Genomic DNA, 19,146 nt, shown 5'->3' with positions numbered 1-19,146 from the left:
AAGACAAGTATCCTTTGAAAGTGTTCTCGAACGGAAATCTTGTTTGAATGAGATCTAGTTTGTTTTGAACGCGCATGTATACACGGTTTGAAGAGGAGTTGTTTGGGCGGGAAACAAAGTGAACGCCATTTTTCGGATTCGGAAGATACGGGAATTAATTCTAAAACTCGAATGTAAATCACCGATTTATGAGAATATCGCCGCTGATTCTACTGTGTTGGTAAATTTACCGAGCTGGTCGACGTGCCGAAGAGTATTTTGATAAATATTTAGGAGCCGTATCGGGTAAGGAACTGTCGAAAATATGGAATTTTTATGATGACTTTTTTCCCCCACCCGAAGCCAAACGCTCATCATTTTGACGCGCGGGTTCCGCTCTTATCTGATCGCCGGGGCGCTGTTCCTGGTTTTTAGGCCCGGAAGGCAGAATTGAATCATAGGGCCGATTGTCCATCAAATACACTCAGACTGGGCCGAATGCGTTTACCAGATTTTGGAATTTTTTGTAAAAAAATACAAATCCTTTTCTTGCCCATTTTTTTTATTTTTTAGATTGAATTTGAAATTCACAGGATCTGTTACTGTTAGTGTTACAACTCCTTGATTCCTTAAAAACTCCTTCTGAGCAGAAAATTTTGTGAAGGTGCTTAAAACTAAAAAAAAAAGCATTTCCCTCAATTTTGAGAAAAGCAATTAGATATTTATGTCTAGTTTGTAGTTGTACAGAAAATTATACCTAACATAAACAATAAGTTAAGATTATGATTTGATTTTTACCAGATTTGGCGGTAACCACATAATTAGAAACAAATTAAGGTCGTGTAAAAAAATTTGCTTATAGAAACCTCTGAATTCATGGTTTACTGAGATAAACAGTACCAATTTTAAAGGAGTCTACAGACAGTAATTGGGATATGAAAGTGATGCAGATGCTTCCCTGGAAATTTTTGTAAAATTCCATAGGTATATCCAGAAACAGCTGATCTGTAGGGACCATGTAATTTAATAATTTACTTATTGAATCCTACGATTTGCAAGAGTAACATTTCTTTTAAATGATGCAGAAGGTTCCTCCAAATTTTTAAACTCCATTCCACGAATGACTGGTGGGGACTTTGTTTCAGATTGAAAAACGATTTCTTTTTTTGTTAATTTGGACGTAAATGTTGTGGCTTATTAGCGTTCCGAAAAACTTACCCTACCCAAACTTCTGATGACAAGTCATTCGAAACGTTGTGATGACATTTTTTTTCTTCAAATTTCAGAAATTTACCGCCGCGATGTTTTACGCGCATTTCGTGTTGAGTAAGAAGGGTCCGCTGGCTCGAATCTGGCTCGCCGCTCATTGGGATAAAAAACTGACGAAGGCTCACGTCTTCGAGACAAACATCTCCAGCAGCGTTGAAGCCATTCTAGAACCGAAGGTAAAAAACAATTTTTTTTTTCCTTGCCGCTCTGCAGCCACCAAAGATCTATGAAACTCGATAAGATTTTGAATTCGACAGAAAGATGATTTCAAATTCCAGGCTGAAATATAATGAAAAATTTCAAATTTAAGAAAATGAAAGAATCAGTAATTTGTTAATGCTCCTGCAGTAGGCCTAACGACAAATGGGGAAAACTTGCCAATTGAGAATATTTAGGAACTTGTTGCATTTTCCTCTAATCTGGGGAACATTTGTGAAAGGGCATGCCTCAGTATATCTTGTAAATCACTGAAAACTTTATAAACCAATTGCCACCAAAATGTTGATGTCCCTGTTCAGTATGATGATATGTTCACTTTTCCATTTTGGAAATTTGAAAAATTGCCGGTAAAATAAAGACTACGGTATTTTGAATTCGGGTAAATGTAGAATAATGAATGTTCCAAGAATAAAAAATGAACTGAACCTGAATATTTCTATTGTTTTAGGTGAAAATGGCATTGCGTACATCCGGTCACTTGTTGCTGGGCGTCGTAAGAATTTACTCGCGTAAAGCCAAGTATCTGCTCGCCGATTGTAACGAGGCATTCGTTAAAATCAAGATGGCGTTTCGTCCGGGAGTCGTCGATCTGCCCGAGGAAAATCGCGAGGCCGCAGTCGCCGCGATCACTTTACCCGAAACATTCCATGATTTCGATACGACGATGGCCGACTTGAAGTAAGTTTAACCTCCTCCGACTAGACGCTTAAAATTGTTAAACCATTCCTGTGACTTATTGATACCCTAAAGTGCTGGGGCTGGTTCTTCAGTGGAGACTTAAGTCCAAAAATGGTCTTAAATCTTAAGATTGGTCTTAAGTTGTTAGATTGGTTATAGAACTAAGATGGTCTTAAATTGGTCTTAAGTCTAAGCCATGACTATGGAACTGGGCCCTGGAGAATTTGAGATTTAAAAAGAAAATCCACCCCAGTGTGTTGGTTGGCTGTGGAATAACTGGCACGCTGCTTTCATAGGTCTACACTGCAGTGCTCAAAAGTTGGTTAGAGTTAACTAGTCGATGGTTGACATAGGGGTCATTCATTTATTATGTACGCATAAAATTTGACTCACTTACCCCTCCCCCTCCCCTGATGCATACGTAATAGGTGAATGATCCCATTGTGAAAATTGAAAGTTCATTTACCAGTATGTTGTTAGTACGCCAATTATCTTTTACCAACTTTTGAATAACTGGCCCTTGATCTTTAAGAAGAACCCTGGATCCAGTTCCACAGTTGTGAGTTAAGATTTGACTCAAGAGTTAACTCATTGAAAGTGAACTAAAGGGTCCCATAATATGTCACAGTCCCTGAAACGAAAGCTGGTGTAAAAAAACAGGTGGGTCCTTAAAAAACGACAGACGGACCTGGGACCTGGCCCTTACTGAAACACTGTAACTCACGACTGTGGAACTGGATCCTGCGTAACGCGGTACGTGTTTGTCAGTGTCGTTCTGTACCCTATATTTGATTTTGCTCTATGTTTTACAGTGATATCGATGTTCAGGCTCAGTTTACAGTAAATCAGAGTCGACCGGAGGAGATTACGATGCGTGAAGAAATCGGAAATATCCCGATTGTCGGAGATGAAGGTTTCGGTAAGTCTGAGAATCTTAAAACTGGTTTTATGTTGTTAGATTTATAGCTATTGAACGAAGATAAGATGGTCTTGAATCTGTGCAACTAGCCTCAATCTTCTCGTTATTCTATAACCCCCATATGTACCAGCGATTGTCGAGGTCAAATGTTTGACTCGTCTTCGCAGATATTTCATGTTTTACATGTGCATCTTGTATCTAAAACAATTGATCATTCATCTGGATTCTTTTTCAAAAAATCCGGCTCAACTCAGGGAATTTGAAATTTTGGTGTTTCACGGGTGGTACAAAGAACCTCTTGATAAGAAACAGCCCTCACTGAGGATATGTTATGATTTAATCAGGGAATTTGAATTTTTGGTATCTTGTTATTTTTGCTGGTGACGAGTTGCTCAAGGAACCTCTTTATAAGAAACAGCAGCTCCCACTGAGGATAGCTTATAATTTAATCAGGAAATTTTTGGCGAAGAGTCAGGGAAATATTGAGGGAATTTTGGATTGAAGTCCAAGCTCATTTAGTAAAAAAAAAAGATTGTGCTCTGAAATTCAAAATTTTGAATATGTTTTCAGGTGATATCGGTTTTGACGATAAGGAGATCATGCGAGACGCCGGTAACATGGAAGAGTCGTTATACCGGGCAGCCGACAGGTCGACGACTCATTTACTGAACGCGACCGATAAGTCGCACGACGCGTCGGTGTCGACTCACCGCGACCCGTCGACGGAGAAACCGATGGACGTCGACGCCGTGTTTAACGCTCCGATGAGGAACGACGCGTTCGAACAGGTCATGGGAGACGGACTTCTCGGTAAGTGTCATAAACGAGAGGAAATTATAGTGTTAACCGGGCGTAGGAAACTGACATCCAGGATCCAGTTCCACGGTGATGAGTTAGAAAAATTGGTTCATTTTCAGTGAGTTAAAATCTGAACTCACGACTGTGGAACTAGTTCTGGCTGGATTCTTTCAGAACCTATAGTTACACAGTTAAGAGTTAACTGAACTCTGAGTTGAAATAGGATCATTTTCTATGAGTTAACTCTTAGTCAAAAATCTTTACTGACAACTGTGGAAGTGGATCCAGTTCCACGAAGTGTGAATTAAGATTCAGTTGCAGAGATCAATAAGTTTTGACTTGAGAATGGAAATAATTGGTCTGGCTGAAAAATTGACACCTCGTGTCATTGTGTATATTTTGTGAAATTTCGGGAAGGGGGAGGGAGGAGGTGTTATACACTGACGAACTGATTTTAAGGGGGTATAATTACTGATTCATGTATCACTGATATACTGCCTCTCAAACAATGTCTGCAGGTGATCTCGGACCTGGTTTGAATTTTAACGAGACGCTTGTCACCGGTAAGATAGATTATAATTCACAGAGTATCACTCTGTATCAACTACTAATCAATCGTTCTCTTCTAACAGTATTCGAATCGTTGAAGAAATCAATGCAGATCGATTAAACAATGTACAACAGTAAACCTTTCTAGCTACGCACCGTTGAGTCCGGAACAGACATTCACCATTGTTGGATGTAACTTGGCGATCAGATTTTGAAAGTGCTGATAAAATATCTTAGGCTAAACAAAAATGATACCTTGTTTCTCCGCAGCGGCCGGGTCATTTTTGTAAAATATGATAAAATTTATAAACAGTCGATTTCTATAGCGGACGGGTCTGTTATGGTAAAATTGATCACGATTTTAAAAAAAGTAATGTATAGGGTAGATAGGCGGCTGGCCGGGTCAACATTTAAGCTCAGCAGAGCGGAGAAACAAGGTATCAATTTTTTTTAGCCTTACGTCCAGTGTTAACATAGTTTATTTTCAATTGAAAATATATCAAGTGAAGTTCTGAACACATGCGTAAAGTGTGGACGATCAGTTTTTGAAAGTGAACTGATGATATGTCTGGTGTTTGTAGTTCATTTTCAATTAAAAATGAGGTGAAGTACTGAACACGCGTGAAGTGCGCTTATAATACGTATGTTATGTCTTGGTGTTTGTAGTTCATTTTCAATTAGAAATGTCACCGGCGAAGTTCTGAACACATGCGTAAAGTGTGGACGATCAGTTTTTGAAAGTGTGCTGAATGTCTGGTGTTTGTAGTTCATTTTCAATTAAAAATGAGGTGAAGTACTGAACACGCGTGAAGTGCGCTTATAATACGTATGTTATGTCTTGGTGTTTGTAGTTCATTTTCAATTAGAAATGTCTCAGGTGAAGTTCTGAACACATGTGAAGTGTGGATCAGTTTTTGAAGGTGTGCTGAATGTCTGGTGTTTGTAGTTCATTTTCTATTGAAAATGTCCGGGGTGAAGTCCTGAGCACCTATGAAGTATGGACAATCAGTTTTTGAAAGTGAACTGATAAGATAGATGTAAAGGGATGTGTTGAATCCTGGGCGTTGATTGATAACTGAATCTGATTTTGCCAGAAGAAGGTTTACTGTTGTTTAATGATTGGTCTTGCTATTTCTGTGTGCTACTTTCCTGTATTGTTTTCTCCTATCAGGTTTAAGTTTTGGACGGTTTGAAAAATATAGCGTATTATCGCCTGGTGTTTAAGTTCACTTCATTGTGCATGGTTTGCCCCTCCCCTCGGTTGGAGCTCTGTTCCCCTCGAGCCGGTCAACTGCTTGTCAAATCCTTGTTCAATTCGTACCCTCTTGACAGGGAATAACTTTCAAACTCTCGAGCGCATATTGTGTTATAACATCAAGATTGGCTTGTGGCATGGTATTGGTTGCGATTTATGCGTACTTAATGGTGAATGATACGTAAATTTAGGGTTCGAATTTTCGTCACTAACAGAATTTGTGATTTCTGTTCTTAACGCCTTTTAACAGCATCAGTTAAATTCATCTTAGATCCTCTCATGGATGACCCCTTAATAAACCTTAACTGAAAGATATTGATCCCTTAATAAACATAAACCTTAACTGAAAAATATTGATATTGGAAGGACGCATACAGAATTCTTTCAAGATTTTTTGTCATTTCTGAGCCATAAAACTGTGTGTTGGTGAAAATTCATGCCAGTATTTGTTTTCGGAGGTACTTGGTGACTCTCACAGTCAATAGACTGGAACATTGACTCCAATAGCCGTGAAACATTTGACCCTTGGGTCCAGAGCGACCTTGACTCAAGTGGTCTTAAGGTCTGACTCCGGTAGCTTTCAGGTTAACGTGTTTGCTGCCAGCTTGAAAATATGATGCTGCCCTCTATTGCCACTCGTACGTTGGCACTGGAGCTGTTGCATAGTCGGCCTTTGCTCGAAGTTTACCAATGAATATTGAGAATCAAGAGTTAGTCCAAATTATTGGCCAATCAGGAACTGTGTCATTCTCACGTGCCAGTGAGCAAATATCTAACTGTAAATATGAAGAATCACTGGTGATAGAACAGAAAGTACGAGTATTTTGTGGCTGGCAGCAAAAACATGTTCATGAATTTTCTCCTCCACACACAATAGTTCACACAAGTTATCGTTTAAATTTGTTAAAAGTAATCATTTATCGTTGTTTGATTAATGATAGTTCATTGTTCTGTTATGTTAATTTAACGTTGTTCTATAAACAGCACCACCGTCGCCCCCTGCTGGCTGCGATGATGACGACGACGATGATAACAATGGGGATTTCGGTGGAGATGTTGACCACGATTTGTTCGGTAAGGCAGATGAAATCGGGTCAAGTTAAACTGACCCCTAGCAGCAGTATATCATTGTTGTAAAAAACTGGCGCTCAGTTTCATATACTCAAAACTGTCCTCAACCCGGGCGCAGTTAGGAAAAAATTGATAATTTCAAAGTAACATTCCCCATTAAGAAATATTTGGGTTTTGATGGATTTTCTTCTTATCTGGAAGTGTTTGGGATGTTCATGTAACTGTAGCCTAGTTCTTTGATCTCATTTGCGAAAGCGACATTTCTTGAAAATCACCTCGGTCACCACTCTGAAGAGTATGATGTAATATTCACCTTAATGAAGGCCCCATTCGCATTTGAGTAAATCGAAAAACTTTGAATTTTGAATTTGTGTAAACTGCGGGAACAATGTTAATTTGGATTATAACAGTTTTCTTCAACATGTGTGATATCATTTTCAGGCGATGCTGATTTCAATATGGGAGCTGGTGGATTGTTCGAGGAACCAGTCGCCGAGGTGTCAATGGCACAAGATGTCAGCGGGCTACCACCGCTGGCTGAAAAAGAAGGTACAATTCAATTTCATAATTGAAAACACAAGTGAAATAAAAACCCTGTCGATGAAAACAAGATCATTTAATGTTGTAGATTTGGGGGGATCGTATATTTCCTGTGATAATGTCAGTTAAAACCCAGTTTTAGTTCTAGGCAGGACCCACATAAACCAGTTTATGATTCATTATTTCTCGTTTGTGCTACAGTTGCTAAAGAGTTACAGATGGAAGTCCCCGATATGAACATGCCTGGCACGAGTGCAGCAGCAGCAGCAGCAGCAGCTGCGATATCACAGCCGGTTATACCGAATTTAGAAACTACTCAACAGCAGCAGCAGACGTTACTCGGCGAGCAGACGACTTTAGTTCAAAACGAAGACGAAGCGTTCGCTTTAGAGCCGCTCGATATAACGGCTATCGGTGAGTTCAGTATTTCACTCCTAGAAACGCTGTAGGCCCTAACACTTTCTGGGGCGGGGCAAACTTTGTCGGACTTGTAACGGATATCTGAGATGGATGATCCCAAGTCAAGTCTCTTTGGACAGGAATAAATATGTCCAACTTTCGTCGTAGTTAAAGAGTGACATCATAGGGGGAAGAGAGTTAACTGTATGTACTCCTAGTATGTATTTGAAAGTAGTTTCTAGTACCGGGTATGTATCAGAAATTGAGTCCATTGAACGAGATAGATATCACATTAAAAAATTAGCCTTTGAGACTGAGTTCTGGAAGGGATAAAGGAAGGGATGAATTTACAGAAATACAAGATGTTCAAAAATTTAAATTTCAGGCACCGAACGAAAAACCAAACGAAAACGTAAATTAATCGTCGACGATCAAAAAGGAATTCCGAGCGAGACGATGAAGATTCAACTGTCCGATACGTCGGATATTGTCACGACGCTCGACCTGGCGCCGCCTACCAAAAAACTCATGCACTGGAAAGAAACCGGCGGCGTTGAGAAACTATTCGCTTTACCGGGACGGGCGCTGTGCTCGAAATTCTTACCGAAGGTACGTCGCGCGCTTTGAATTGTTTGTTTTGATGTGTAACAAGCATGGTTCCCGCAGAACAGGGAAATTAGGTAAAACTTGGGAATTTTGAAATGATAATTCCCGGTTTGGAAATATTTGGGAATTTGAAAAATTCTTCCTCAAATAAGGGAAATATTTTAGGAATTCGTTTACATTTCACGTATTGCATTTTGCCAAGTGCAACTTTCTTCAGCAATTTCACTAGAAAATCACCTAAAATATTGACTGTAGCATGATTGTATCCGTTCATTAATTAATTGTAAAAAAATTGAAAAAATCATCCGTGAAATACTTGGGAAAAAAACTTGGGTATTTTTTATTCGTATAACTGTGGGAACCAGCAAGACTTGGTGGAAATGTAAAAAATGAGACCCTGAACCGAAGAATAATTCACCCCCTTGTTGTATGTCTACCATAATGACTAATGTCTATTTATTAATGGATTAGACCTGTTTTTCTTGGATATTTTGCTTACTTTTTGGGGTACATACCTCATTTATGTCTTAACAGAATGCCAAAAATCGCGGACAACAACTGAATATCCGATATATTTCCAGTTCTGTACCAATTAGATGGATTGGCCAAAAGACTCCTTAAGTCCAGTTGAATGAGAGAGAAAATCCTCCATTTTGTGAAATTTCTTGAATTTTTACATTGTCACCATGCCTACGAAATGAAGTTATTTTTCTTGTGGGGTCTCAACAACTAAATCAGGGTGGCGTAGGCATGGTAACAATGTTCTTATTCAAGAAATTTGACAAAATGGATGATTTTCTCTCTCATTCAACTGGACTTAAGGAGTCTTTTTGCCAATCCATCTATTTGGTACAGAACTGGAATAATATCGGATATTCAGTTGTTGTCCGCGATTTTTGGCATTCTGTTAAGACATAAATGAGGTATGTACCCCAAAAAGTAAACAAAATATCCCAGAAAAACAGGTCTCATCAATTAATAAATAGACATTAACTGATTGTTGTGTTGTGTGTGTTTTTTCCAGGTTTTCCAGCGTAATCTAACTACTCGTCCGATGGCCGAAGAGGAAGATGACGATGACAAATTAGACCTCGATCAACCGGAACAAGGTGAGTTGTCAACTCAGTTCGTAACTGAGTATGTTTCGATCAATTCGCCTTGCGGGTGAAATGGTTAAAAATACAAGCGTCTCGAAGTTATTCTTGGGTGCAGTCACCACTTGGCTTGCAGGGTCCGATCTAAGCACTTGTCCGATTGCCCGGGACAAGTATATTCTCATCAGGGCAAGTAGGTTATCATTGGCTAGTGCAATTTTATGTCTCAAAGCTTTTTGCCAATCGATACAACAGTTGGACTGCTTGTGTAGGGCAGGTAGATTTTTGAGGGGGCAAGTAAAATATCAGATATGCTCGCCCCCGGGCAAATAAGTTTCATTCCTTAGATCGGATCGGACCCTGGGCTTGGTCCTAAATTGTTACAGCCTGTGGGCTCTGTGACTGCTCCTTCACTTATCGATGTTAATTCAGCATTTATATTGTAGTGAAAAATAGATTAAATTATATTAGTTATTCATCATTTATTTAACTTCAGAACGCGGAGAAATCAAACGCATCACGAGACGCCGTAAGAATCACTATCCGCAACAACAACAGCAGCAGCAGACGCCGGATCAATCATTGTTAGCTCCGCCCCCTTCTGTCGGCGTGGATGTCAATCGATTTGACGTGACGGCTGATTATTCATTGCACCCGCCGCCGTCGGTTCAGCAGCAACCCGACCCGATCGACTCGGATATTCCGTTGCCCGTTCTGCCGACGCTCGAGGACACGCTGCCGCAGATGGAGCCACCGTCGAATATCGATATATCGGTGCCGCAGATGCTCGACGACGACCCGACGGGCGTGCATCCGACCGAGCTGCAACAATTGGAACAGTTACACGAGCAACAGCAGCAGCAGCAGCAGAGACAACTCGACGACGATGAGGATCTACCGAACGATGATATCTTCAGCAGCGAGTTTCAGGAGGGTCTTATCGATATCGACGGACAAGGGCAATTACTGGTGAGTCCTCGGCCTGTACGACCCTCACACTCCGCGAGGGCAGGGCGGCTTCTTACCTCGAAAACTCAGGGCCCGGTTTCGTAGACTTGAGTGTCAAATCTATCCCTACGGGTCAATCCTCAATCTGGGTGACAACCATCATAGTAACAATGAGAAACCGTGGTTATAACTGACAAATTTCAAAATGTTCCCCGGGACTATTTTTCTTCCACCTCTATGAAACCCAGCCCTGGAAATCAGGGAAAACTCGGGGAATTTAACAATTTTTCCCAAAAACCGGGAAAACAAAATTTAGATTTTGCTATTGACCGCTTGTTTCTTTATTTCATTTTAGACCTTGAAAATCCCATTGATTGGGAATTTTGTGTTTTAAAGTGGAAATATCGGGGGGAAACTCGGTCGAAGGATTTGTAAATGGGCAGAAATTGGCAACCCTGCCACCGGGCTACTAACAACCAAAATCTAACCTTGTTACCGCGCTTGAAAAAAAGAACTGTTCATTGATAAAACAGAATAATCTGAAATTTTGTTTAAAATAATCTGAAATTTTAATTGTAGAGTACGGATGAGATGGCAGCGATCGCGGCGACCGAGGAGTATGCCGAGAAACGACTGAGCAAACGAACGCACGTCATATTGAACATGTTACAAACGAAACTGCGCGACCGCGACAGCATGACGTTCCGCGAGTTCACGCATTCCGACAATCGCAAGAAAGCCGCGTCGAAGTTCTACACGTTTTTGGTGTTGAAGAAACAGGAGAACGTTTGTTTACATCAGTCGGAGCCGTTCGGCGATATCACGCTGAGTCGCGGGCCGAATTTCGACGTTTTGTGTTGAGAGTCGTCGCGGCGACGACGATTTAGACGTTTTGAGAAACGAGTGTACGTATGCGGGTCGGATCTCCGCGCGATTCGTCGGTTATAACATTGTTTTTTCGAGGGTTTCTACGGAAAGGCGCGAGTGTTGAAGTGACGGCTGCATGCGAGAGGGATATATCCGAGTGATGGAGGGATATTAATCTCCGTACGATCTGAAAGTATCGCACGATTTAAACTACGATACCGAAAATGACAGTTTATCGCGGGTTCGTTTTGAGAAAGATGAATACGACAGTTTTGGGTGACGAGCTTTGAGTCTGGTTTAAAGTCGCCGTATCGTTTGAAATACGCGAGACAAAGTGGGGAAATATTTGGGTACTCAAAAATATCCGTGTAAGAATACAGTTAACCTCGTCTGATTCGGACAATCTTAAAATCCTAAAATGTGGAAAAAAAAACAAGAGAATATTTGATTTGCATTCTTCAGTTTGATTGAATTCGTCTACCTGACTATCTTATTGGAGGGGGAGAAAATTTTGGATATTGTACTCTTGAAGTGAGTGAGTTCGAAGCAAATTTGCTGCATCCAAAAATCAGTGCAGGAACTTCGGTTAACCAAGAAGAAGGTTGCCTACCAACGAATTGAACCGAAGTGGGGCACCGACGGACTGGACTCGGTAACGGGAATTGGTGCGGTTCTACGCGAGAAAGCGAGGGTTTACCGATTCATTGCGGTGTAACCTAACCATCAAAAAGATATTTACGAAATATCAGATATTGCATTTAAATTTCATCGTTGTAAATAGTAATGGATTATAATAATTATTATTACTATTCTTAGGTATAATAAAACAAAATCTGATTCGTTGAAAATTCGTTAACAAATATACCGGCGAATATTATGTTGATTGTGTATATATATATATATATATATATGTATGTATATGAAAAAAAAAGACGGTTATGAAAATTCTAGGCTTCGTAATGCTGGTTCATCGAATAGAAAGGTCTCTGGGCTAGTATAGTGTACATTTGACATTTGTATTTAAGGGTTGTTTTCCTGAGGGAAGGTTAACCCATTTTAGATATCATCTGGAATGCAGATTTAAGGCACAGTCTTGAAAACGTGATCAGCAATAGAACTGTCCTGCAAGGTATCGATCTCCGTATGAGGGTAAATGCATCCTGCAGTAAGCTATCATTTCCTAGACCTTATTCAACACTTTGTGGTTAAGTTTTGACTCTCATGGTTCCCACAGAACAGGAAAATTGGGAAAAACTTGGGAATTTGAAAAAAATTTTCCTCAAATCAGGGAAATACTTGGGAAATTCATTACATTTAACATATTGCATTTGCCAAGGGCAACTTTCTTCAGCAATTTCCCTTGAAAATCACCTTGATCAACCAGTCACCGCTAAAATTTTGACTGTAGCATGACGATATGTGTTCATTTCCATTTGGGAAAATTGAAAAATCACCCATGAAATACTTGGGAATTTTGAATTCGTATAACTGTGGGAACCATGGACTCTAGAAATGATTCTCAATTTCTGTGTTTTAAACGAGTAGAGGTAAATTTTGACCGAGCGTTGCCAATCTGGGGCGTGGTTCCCAAAGTACGGCTTACGGCTTAGATTGTCTGGTATTCAGACGGGGTATACCCCGCCCGGACCCTTAGATTGTCTGGTATTCAGACGGGGCATACCCCGCCCGGACCCTTAGATTGTCTGGTATTCAGACGGGGCATACCCCGCCCGGACCCTTAGATTGTCTGGTATTCAGACGGGGCATACCCCGCCCGGACCCTTAGATTGTCTGGTATTCAGACGGGGTATACCCCGCCCGGACCCTTAGATTGTCAGGTATTCAGACTGGGTATACCCCGCCCGGACCCTTAGATTGTCTGGTATTCAGACTGGGTATACCCCGCCCGGACCCTTAGATTGTCTGGTATCCGGACTGGGTATACCCCGCCCGGGCTCGAGCTGGACTTTGTTAATACATAAAGAAAGGTTGTACAGTAGTAAATTTGTTCTGTTTGACACCTCTCTGTTATATTTTAAAGAGAATTTATGTTTAAAAAAGAAAAACAAAAAGCGCAGCGTTTCTTCTGCCCGATAGGGAAAAAAGATTTTGTCCGGGTAGCAATAAGAAATTTTTCGAAATTTATCTAAATTTCTCAAGTGTTCTCAAATTCAACCAGTTCCACCACGTAATTCCCTTATGAGAGATCATCGCCATTTCGAAACCTGTTTACGATGTTCTCCAAGTTAATATCTAATGAATAATATCTTACCGTTGGCTATATGTGATGATGTCATTAAGGAGGATTTATGCAGGCAGCCATCTTTTCTTTTCTGGTTATATGTACATAAAGGTTATTTCGTGATGTCATAGGGAGATTTATGGACACGATTTTGTGAGAGTCCTTGATTAATGATAACTTATTGAGGTTATTTCGATGGGGCGGTCATTTTCTTTTTGGCAGCATTTGGGTTTTAGTCAAGGCATAGAACTACAAGTAAGAAATGCCAAATCTGTGACATCGCGATACATTTGCCTATTTTCCAGTGGCAACATTTTAAAACTTTTCGAAGTGATGAAAAACATTACTAGCATGCCGAGATAGATTGATTTCTTTAATTCGGCGTTCCCATTGGCTTTTACTGTCGACTGCGTTTATATCGTTACTGCAAATATCGATGAAACGATATCGCAAATGATAAAAGCATCTTCGGTAAATGGCACTGGTTCGAAAGGTCTTTTTATCAGAGAGCTTTGTTGATTATTACACAAATTAATTGCATGGTTTATTTACCGATATTTGTAAAATAGTTGCTTCTATTTAGTTGTCGAATAAACACTATAATCCGTGTAAACTGTAGATAAATGAAGAAATCCCACACTTCGAATTTAAAATTATACGATTAAATTTATTATTATGAAACCACAACGTTTCGGCTGTTGACTATCAGCCATCATCAGGTGGAATGATGATGGCTGTTAGTCAACAGCCGAAACGTTGTGGTTTCGTAAGAATAAATTTAATCGTATAATTTTAAATTCGAAGTGTGGGATTTCTTCATTTATCATTTAGTTGCTTCTATTTTGTAAATTTAACTATTCGATTAGAACCGCAGCGAATTAGCAGCAGTTCATTCGAATGTGAAATCAGATTTTTGTATCAATTTCATTATCTTGAGCTTTTTTTGGCGTTTACTTTTTTGAGACATCCGTTAACGTTTGATGAATTCCTTTTTTTTGAATATTCGATTCTATGACAACATGCAGGACATTTTTGCAGCATAGATTCACAGTAAATAATTTATGTGAGAATTTTTAAAGGTACATTCTTTCTTCGGGGAACGATTGTTTTTCTCCCTCGTAGCGAGATGTTTTAAAACACGCTGGAAAATCGTATTTTCGTTTGGTGAAAAAAAAATTGTTCACAATTTTCGTACTCTGATGATGACCAGCATTTTTTCAGTCGCTTATGAAAACGAGTTAAACCCGTATTTCAAATATTAGAGAACGCTATTTTATTTTGTAGGTACAAATAAATATGACATATGTTAAATAAAATATTATTGTTTTATAGCTATACATAAATTTAATGGGTTTTCTCGAGTTTTTGTCTGGGCGCGTTTAGGAGTGGGAACAGTGAAGGACAGCCTCGCTCGCCATTGTTCAAATGATATCCAAATTAAAACGAAAGTTCTTGACCGTCGCATGCTGCCACTATATAAACGATTAGCGGTGGAATTGTGAACTAATTTATTACTCGCATGGCAAAACCCATCCTCGCTTGCCAGGGGTCCGGTATCACTCCCGAACTCGCTTCCACCACCTTCGGGGAACAGCTTTAGCGTAGTGGGTTCGAATCCCTTGACGGGTGAAGATGGTCAAGACCATCCCTGCAGCCCGAGCTCCGAATGCGGGATTCGAACACAACGCGCGTTTATCGTACTACACCCGATTGCGATGAGTAAGATCGTGCCGCGCGGAGACATCGTTCAAATTCACAAATCGAAACGATCGAAAAATGTCGAAGGTAAACAATTCGAAAAAAGATATATTTTTAAACATGTTACGAAGCTGAACTTATTCATCGCATCATCTTTAAGAGAGTTGTTGTTTTAAGGGATCTTCAAAGTAGCGAGGCAAAGCGTTGTCATCGGTGATTTTCTCTTTCACCACGTGGCCACGCACACACCACGCACCAGACACGGCTGATTGTGATTACTGGTTAAGACCCCATTTTAAAAGTCCACAATATGATCATTCAAAGTTAGATTGTACGATAAAAAAAACTCACTAGGGCAACCGGAATCGCCGAATATAACACCATATATCGAATTTCGGATAGGAATTCACTGAATAAAACGCCGGTGAACATTTCTTTCTGAAACAGAATTTTCCAACATTTAATATTTTCTCGATCACACGATGCCTACCCAGACATAGACACCCATAGGTCAAAATGGTCTTGATTCGGCCCTTGTTGTTAAAAATGTAGGCCTACACGTACTTGTTACATCGATTTTTGTCTTTTTTCCGACAGGTTGGAATTTCAGCGCTGAAGATCTGCGCGATCACCGCCAGTGTTTTAGCCGTGGGATTTCTAGTGTTATCCTACGCACATTTCGACGCGTTCGGAATGACCAAACATTCATTCGCCGGTGAAGTTTACAAATTCGTCATGAGCAAGTCATCGGAAGTGATCGTCTATCCTGTTGACACCCGGGAACCGGACACGCCTGTTATTCCCTGTACCTCGCTTAAAACCAGATATGCAGGGGTGACACCTATCTGCGTTTACAACAGGACAGTTGACAACGTCGTATCGGCTACTCTACTGGACCAAGGCTCCTGGGAACCCCACATAACCGGACTTATGGAAGAACTTTTCCGTCGCGACCCGAATTTGAACCTATTCGATTTCGGATCGAATGTCGGCGCTTTTACGGTAACGGCGCTAAAAAGCGGTCGTAAAGTCGTTGCGGTCGATCCTAAAGCGGGGAATCTGCGCCGAATCAGAATGTCGATTCATAAAGGCCATCTGACCGGCGCGGTTTTGGTACAGAACGGTTTATCGGACGCTAGAACAGAAGCAACGTTTCATCAACATCACAGCAACAACGGCGGTTCATACCTTACCGATAGCAATTTGAATTTAACCTATGGTTATAACGCCGCAGTGAAGTTTCAAGTTAGAACGATTCTAGTGACAGATTTGATACCGTTGATAAAATTCAAACGAGCTATGATTAAGATCGATATTCAGGGTTACGAGTACAAGGCTTTTCGAAATCTCGATGGGTTATTGAAAGTTGTAGATATACCCTTTATACAAATGGAATGGGTGATGGTTAAGTTAGGAGAGACTGGTAATCGTATGGTAGCGCTGATGTATAAACTGGGCTATCAATGTTTTCAAACCGCTCTGAACGGCGCTCGATGTCCGGGTAACGACCACACTAAATGGCCGTATGACGTAGTTTGGGTGAGAACTGATGCCACCGTTTACCCTGGAGCATATGAAGCTATTCGTATATGGAACGGAAAGCCACGAGTTCCCGCTGGATAATCAAGAGTCTCTCTTCGCGCATTTGACGTTGTCATTTTATACAGCGAAAACATATTTGAAGTTTCCATAGAACTCTTCTATTCACGATTTTCGGCACGAATATTTTTGTTTGTTCTATATTGCCGCGCTGTACAGAGAACTACATGTAGATATAGGTTTTTTTTCTGTTGTGGAAACGTGTTCCCCGACTGTACAGTCAGGGCGTCGTAACAAAAAGTAAGGCAAAACATTCTTATGTGGCCGAGGAAGTTCCGAACGACTGGATAACTTGAAATAAACAATCAAATTATCTTACAGGCTGTTACAATAATTTGAATTAATTTAATGTTAATATATACGCGTGTACCAGCAGGGGAAATTCACTTGTTTGTTGTTAAGAAACTTTAAGAAAGTTATTGCGCAGAGATTGTGTTCTTTGTATTTTGAAATTTTAGAAAATCTGTGGTAAGAAATTAACTTGTGTAATACATCATCGCGTTCGTCGTCATCATCGTTCTGTTGCGAGGAATTCGTGTTTTGGGTCGGAGGCCCTCCCCTGAGAAATTGATTTGAAGCCCTATCAGAGCATTGAGACATCAAAGTAGCAAACAATCGCACTGCAATTCGTAAAAAGTCAACAATGTTTTTCTTTTTGCTGGCCGCTAATTTCAAGATAAAACTGTCGACGACGATTGGTAAGGGATCATTCATTTATTACGTACGCATAAAATTTGAATTTTTCAACCCCCCTCCCCCTCTGTACGCAAAATCGGCCATTTTTTCGTATACATTAAGCATTACAGTACGCAATTGCACTGACCCCTCCCCTCCCCTAATGCGTACGTAATAAATGAATGACCCCTAAGGTGTACGTCTATTGAGTCCTGCTGATTAAGACACTGAAGCCGCCTGAAAGATTTCCTAAACCTGCTATGAAGAAACTGATGCAAGTAGAAATTAATGTAACAACTATGACTGAACCTTTTTTTATTTCACTACATGTGCTTAAAATTGAGATGATATGAAAAATATTCTGGGAATTAAGAATGACGACACAGAGATTCTTTTCAAGTATTGACAGATGAAACTCACACTGAGTTCAGATCACAAAAACCAAAAACGCTAAGGAAAATCAAATTTCCTTGATTGAACAAAATTATAACGCCGCGGCAAATCTTAAACTGAGATGACTAGAAAGTCGAAACCTAGAGAATTTAGGGAATATGGAATGTTACCATCTAGAAATTTTAGAAATTAATTCTGCGTCTGAGCTGGACGTATCGAGTCAAGACTGGCGCCCCCTAACCGGAAACAGGATCTTTCACTTTCCGGATAAACCGATCCAATACGGCGGAAAATAATCCTCATGACTGAACTCTCGTGCCAGTGTCGAATTTTCTCGCGGCCAATCCTTGTAATATATGGTCGTTCCATTTGCTAACCAGGCCGCCCACCAACCGAACGAACCAGTCGAAATGATCACGTGATCGCAGGATGACAATATAGCAAGATCTAAAGCCGGGTCTTTCGCTTTAGAAAAAACCACATTCACATTTTTTCTGGGTACGTTTTTCTCGCACCACGGAATATCATCTGAGGCAACAATAAACAGTACGTTTTCACCGTACAATGACGTCATACGGTCCATCGCATTTTCTATATAGCTGACCGGAACTGTGACGTAACCCATATCTGATAAGTGTTTTGACGTCGTAGTATCGCCGCGTCTTATATGTATGCCGATAGTCGTAATTTTGGCGCTAGTGAGCAATGAAAGATTGTACGCGCTACGCTGTACGAAATTTTCGGCGGCCATTTTTATGTGTTTTCGGAACGTGAATTGTTTACGAATTTCGTCGGTTTCATTTTGAAAATATTTCCACGACTGTAAATAACCCCAGATACGGCTGGCGAACACACCGCTGATTTTCTTACGTAAATCACGAGTCCCGGGATCGAATTTACCCGCGCTTTTTTCTCCGAGGACGGTTTTGATGCTGTCTGCTTTGATCGTTATAGAAGGCGCTGTCAATTCGAAAGCCGTCGCTAGTTTGAAATCAACCGGAATGACCGGTATGACGTCATAGTGTTTAGAAATAGCACACAGCGCCGCGTATTGGAACATCAAGTTACCAGTGCGACCCATAAACCAGACAGTCATTACCGGAAATGGATTCTGCGGGAACTTTATCACTTCCGGCGCTGGCAGTTTTGAAGGATATGGCCGTCGTTGGCGTTCAACGTTTGTCAGAAAGTTTGAAGATGCGCCGTAAGCGAGGACTCTTCCGGATGACGTTGATCCTACGTAGCGCCAGCGGGTTGCAATAAATCCTGTCACTATCAAAACAACGCTTAAACCGATAATAGAAAAGATTAAACCGATTTGCCGCATTTTCCGAATAGGTGAGATATG

General features: G+C 40.5%; 2 protein-coding genes across 3 annotated transcripts; one reads left to right on the top strand and one right to left on the bottom strand.

Annotated features, from left to right (window-relative positions):
- Positions 1 to 113: 113 nt before the first annotated feature.
- Positions 114 to 12,069, top strand: LOC141909603 (double-strand-break repair protein rad21 homolog). 2 transcript variants are annotated; one of them, XM_074800104.1, is made up of 13 exons: positions 114 to 285; positions 1,266 to 1,424; positions 1,916 to 2,145; positions 2,958 to 3,064; positions 3,635 to 3,874; positions 4,381 to 4,425; positions 6,651 to 6,740; positions 7,179 to 7,286; positions 7,479 to 7,691; positions 8,062 to 8,285; positions 9,307 to 9,391; positions 9,873 to 10,345; positions 10,904 to 12,069. In XM_074800104.1, the coding sequence occupies exons 2-13, from the start codon at positions 1,281 to 1,283 to the stop codon at positions 11,183 to 11,185; spliced, it is 2,241 nt and encodes a 746-aa protein (XP_074656205.1). In that variant the 5' UTR covers positions 114 to 285; positions 1,266 to 1,280; the 3' UTR covers positions 11,186 to 12,069. The 2 variants fall into 2 exon arrangements, with proteins under 2 accessions (XP_074656205.1, XP_074656206.1); XM_074800105.1 differs by lacking the exon at positions 4,381 to 4,425.
- A 5,727-nt stretch (positions 12,070 to 17,796) lies between these two features.
- LOC141910392 (galactoside 2-alpha-L-fucosyltransferase Sec1-like) lies at positions 17,797 to 19,125 on the bottom strand. Its single transcript, XM_074801128.1, has one exon. The coding sequence runs from the start codon at positions 19,123 to 19,125 to the stop codon at positions 18,055 to 18,057; it is 1,071 nt and encodes a 356-aa protein (XP_074657229.1). The 3' UTR covers positions 17,797 to 18,054.
- Between the last annotated feature and the right edge of the window lie 21 nt (positions 19,126 to 19,146).

Source organism: Tubulanus polymorphus, chromosome 8, assembly GCF_964204645.1.
Source record: "Tubulanus polymorphus chromosome 8, tnTubPoly1.2, whole genome shotgun sequence".
NCBI classification, from domain to species: domain Eukaryota; kingdom Metazoa; phylum Nemertea; class Palaeonemertea; order Tubulaniformes; family Tubulanidae; genus Tubulanus; species Tubulanus polymorphus.
This window is presented reverse-complemented; position numbering and strand designations above follow the sequence as displayed.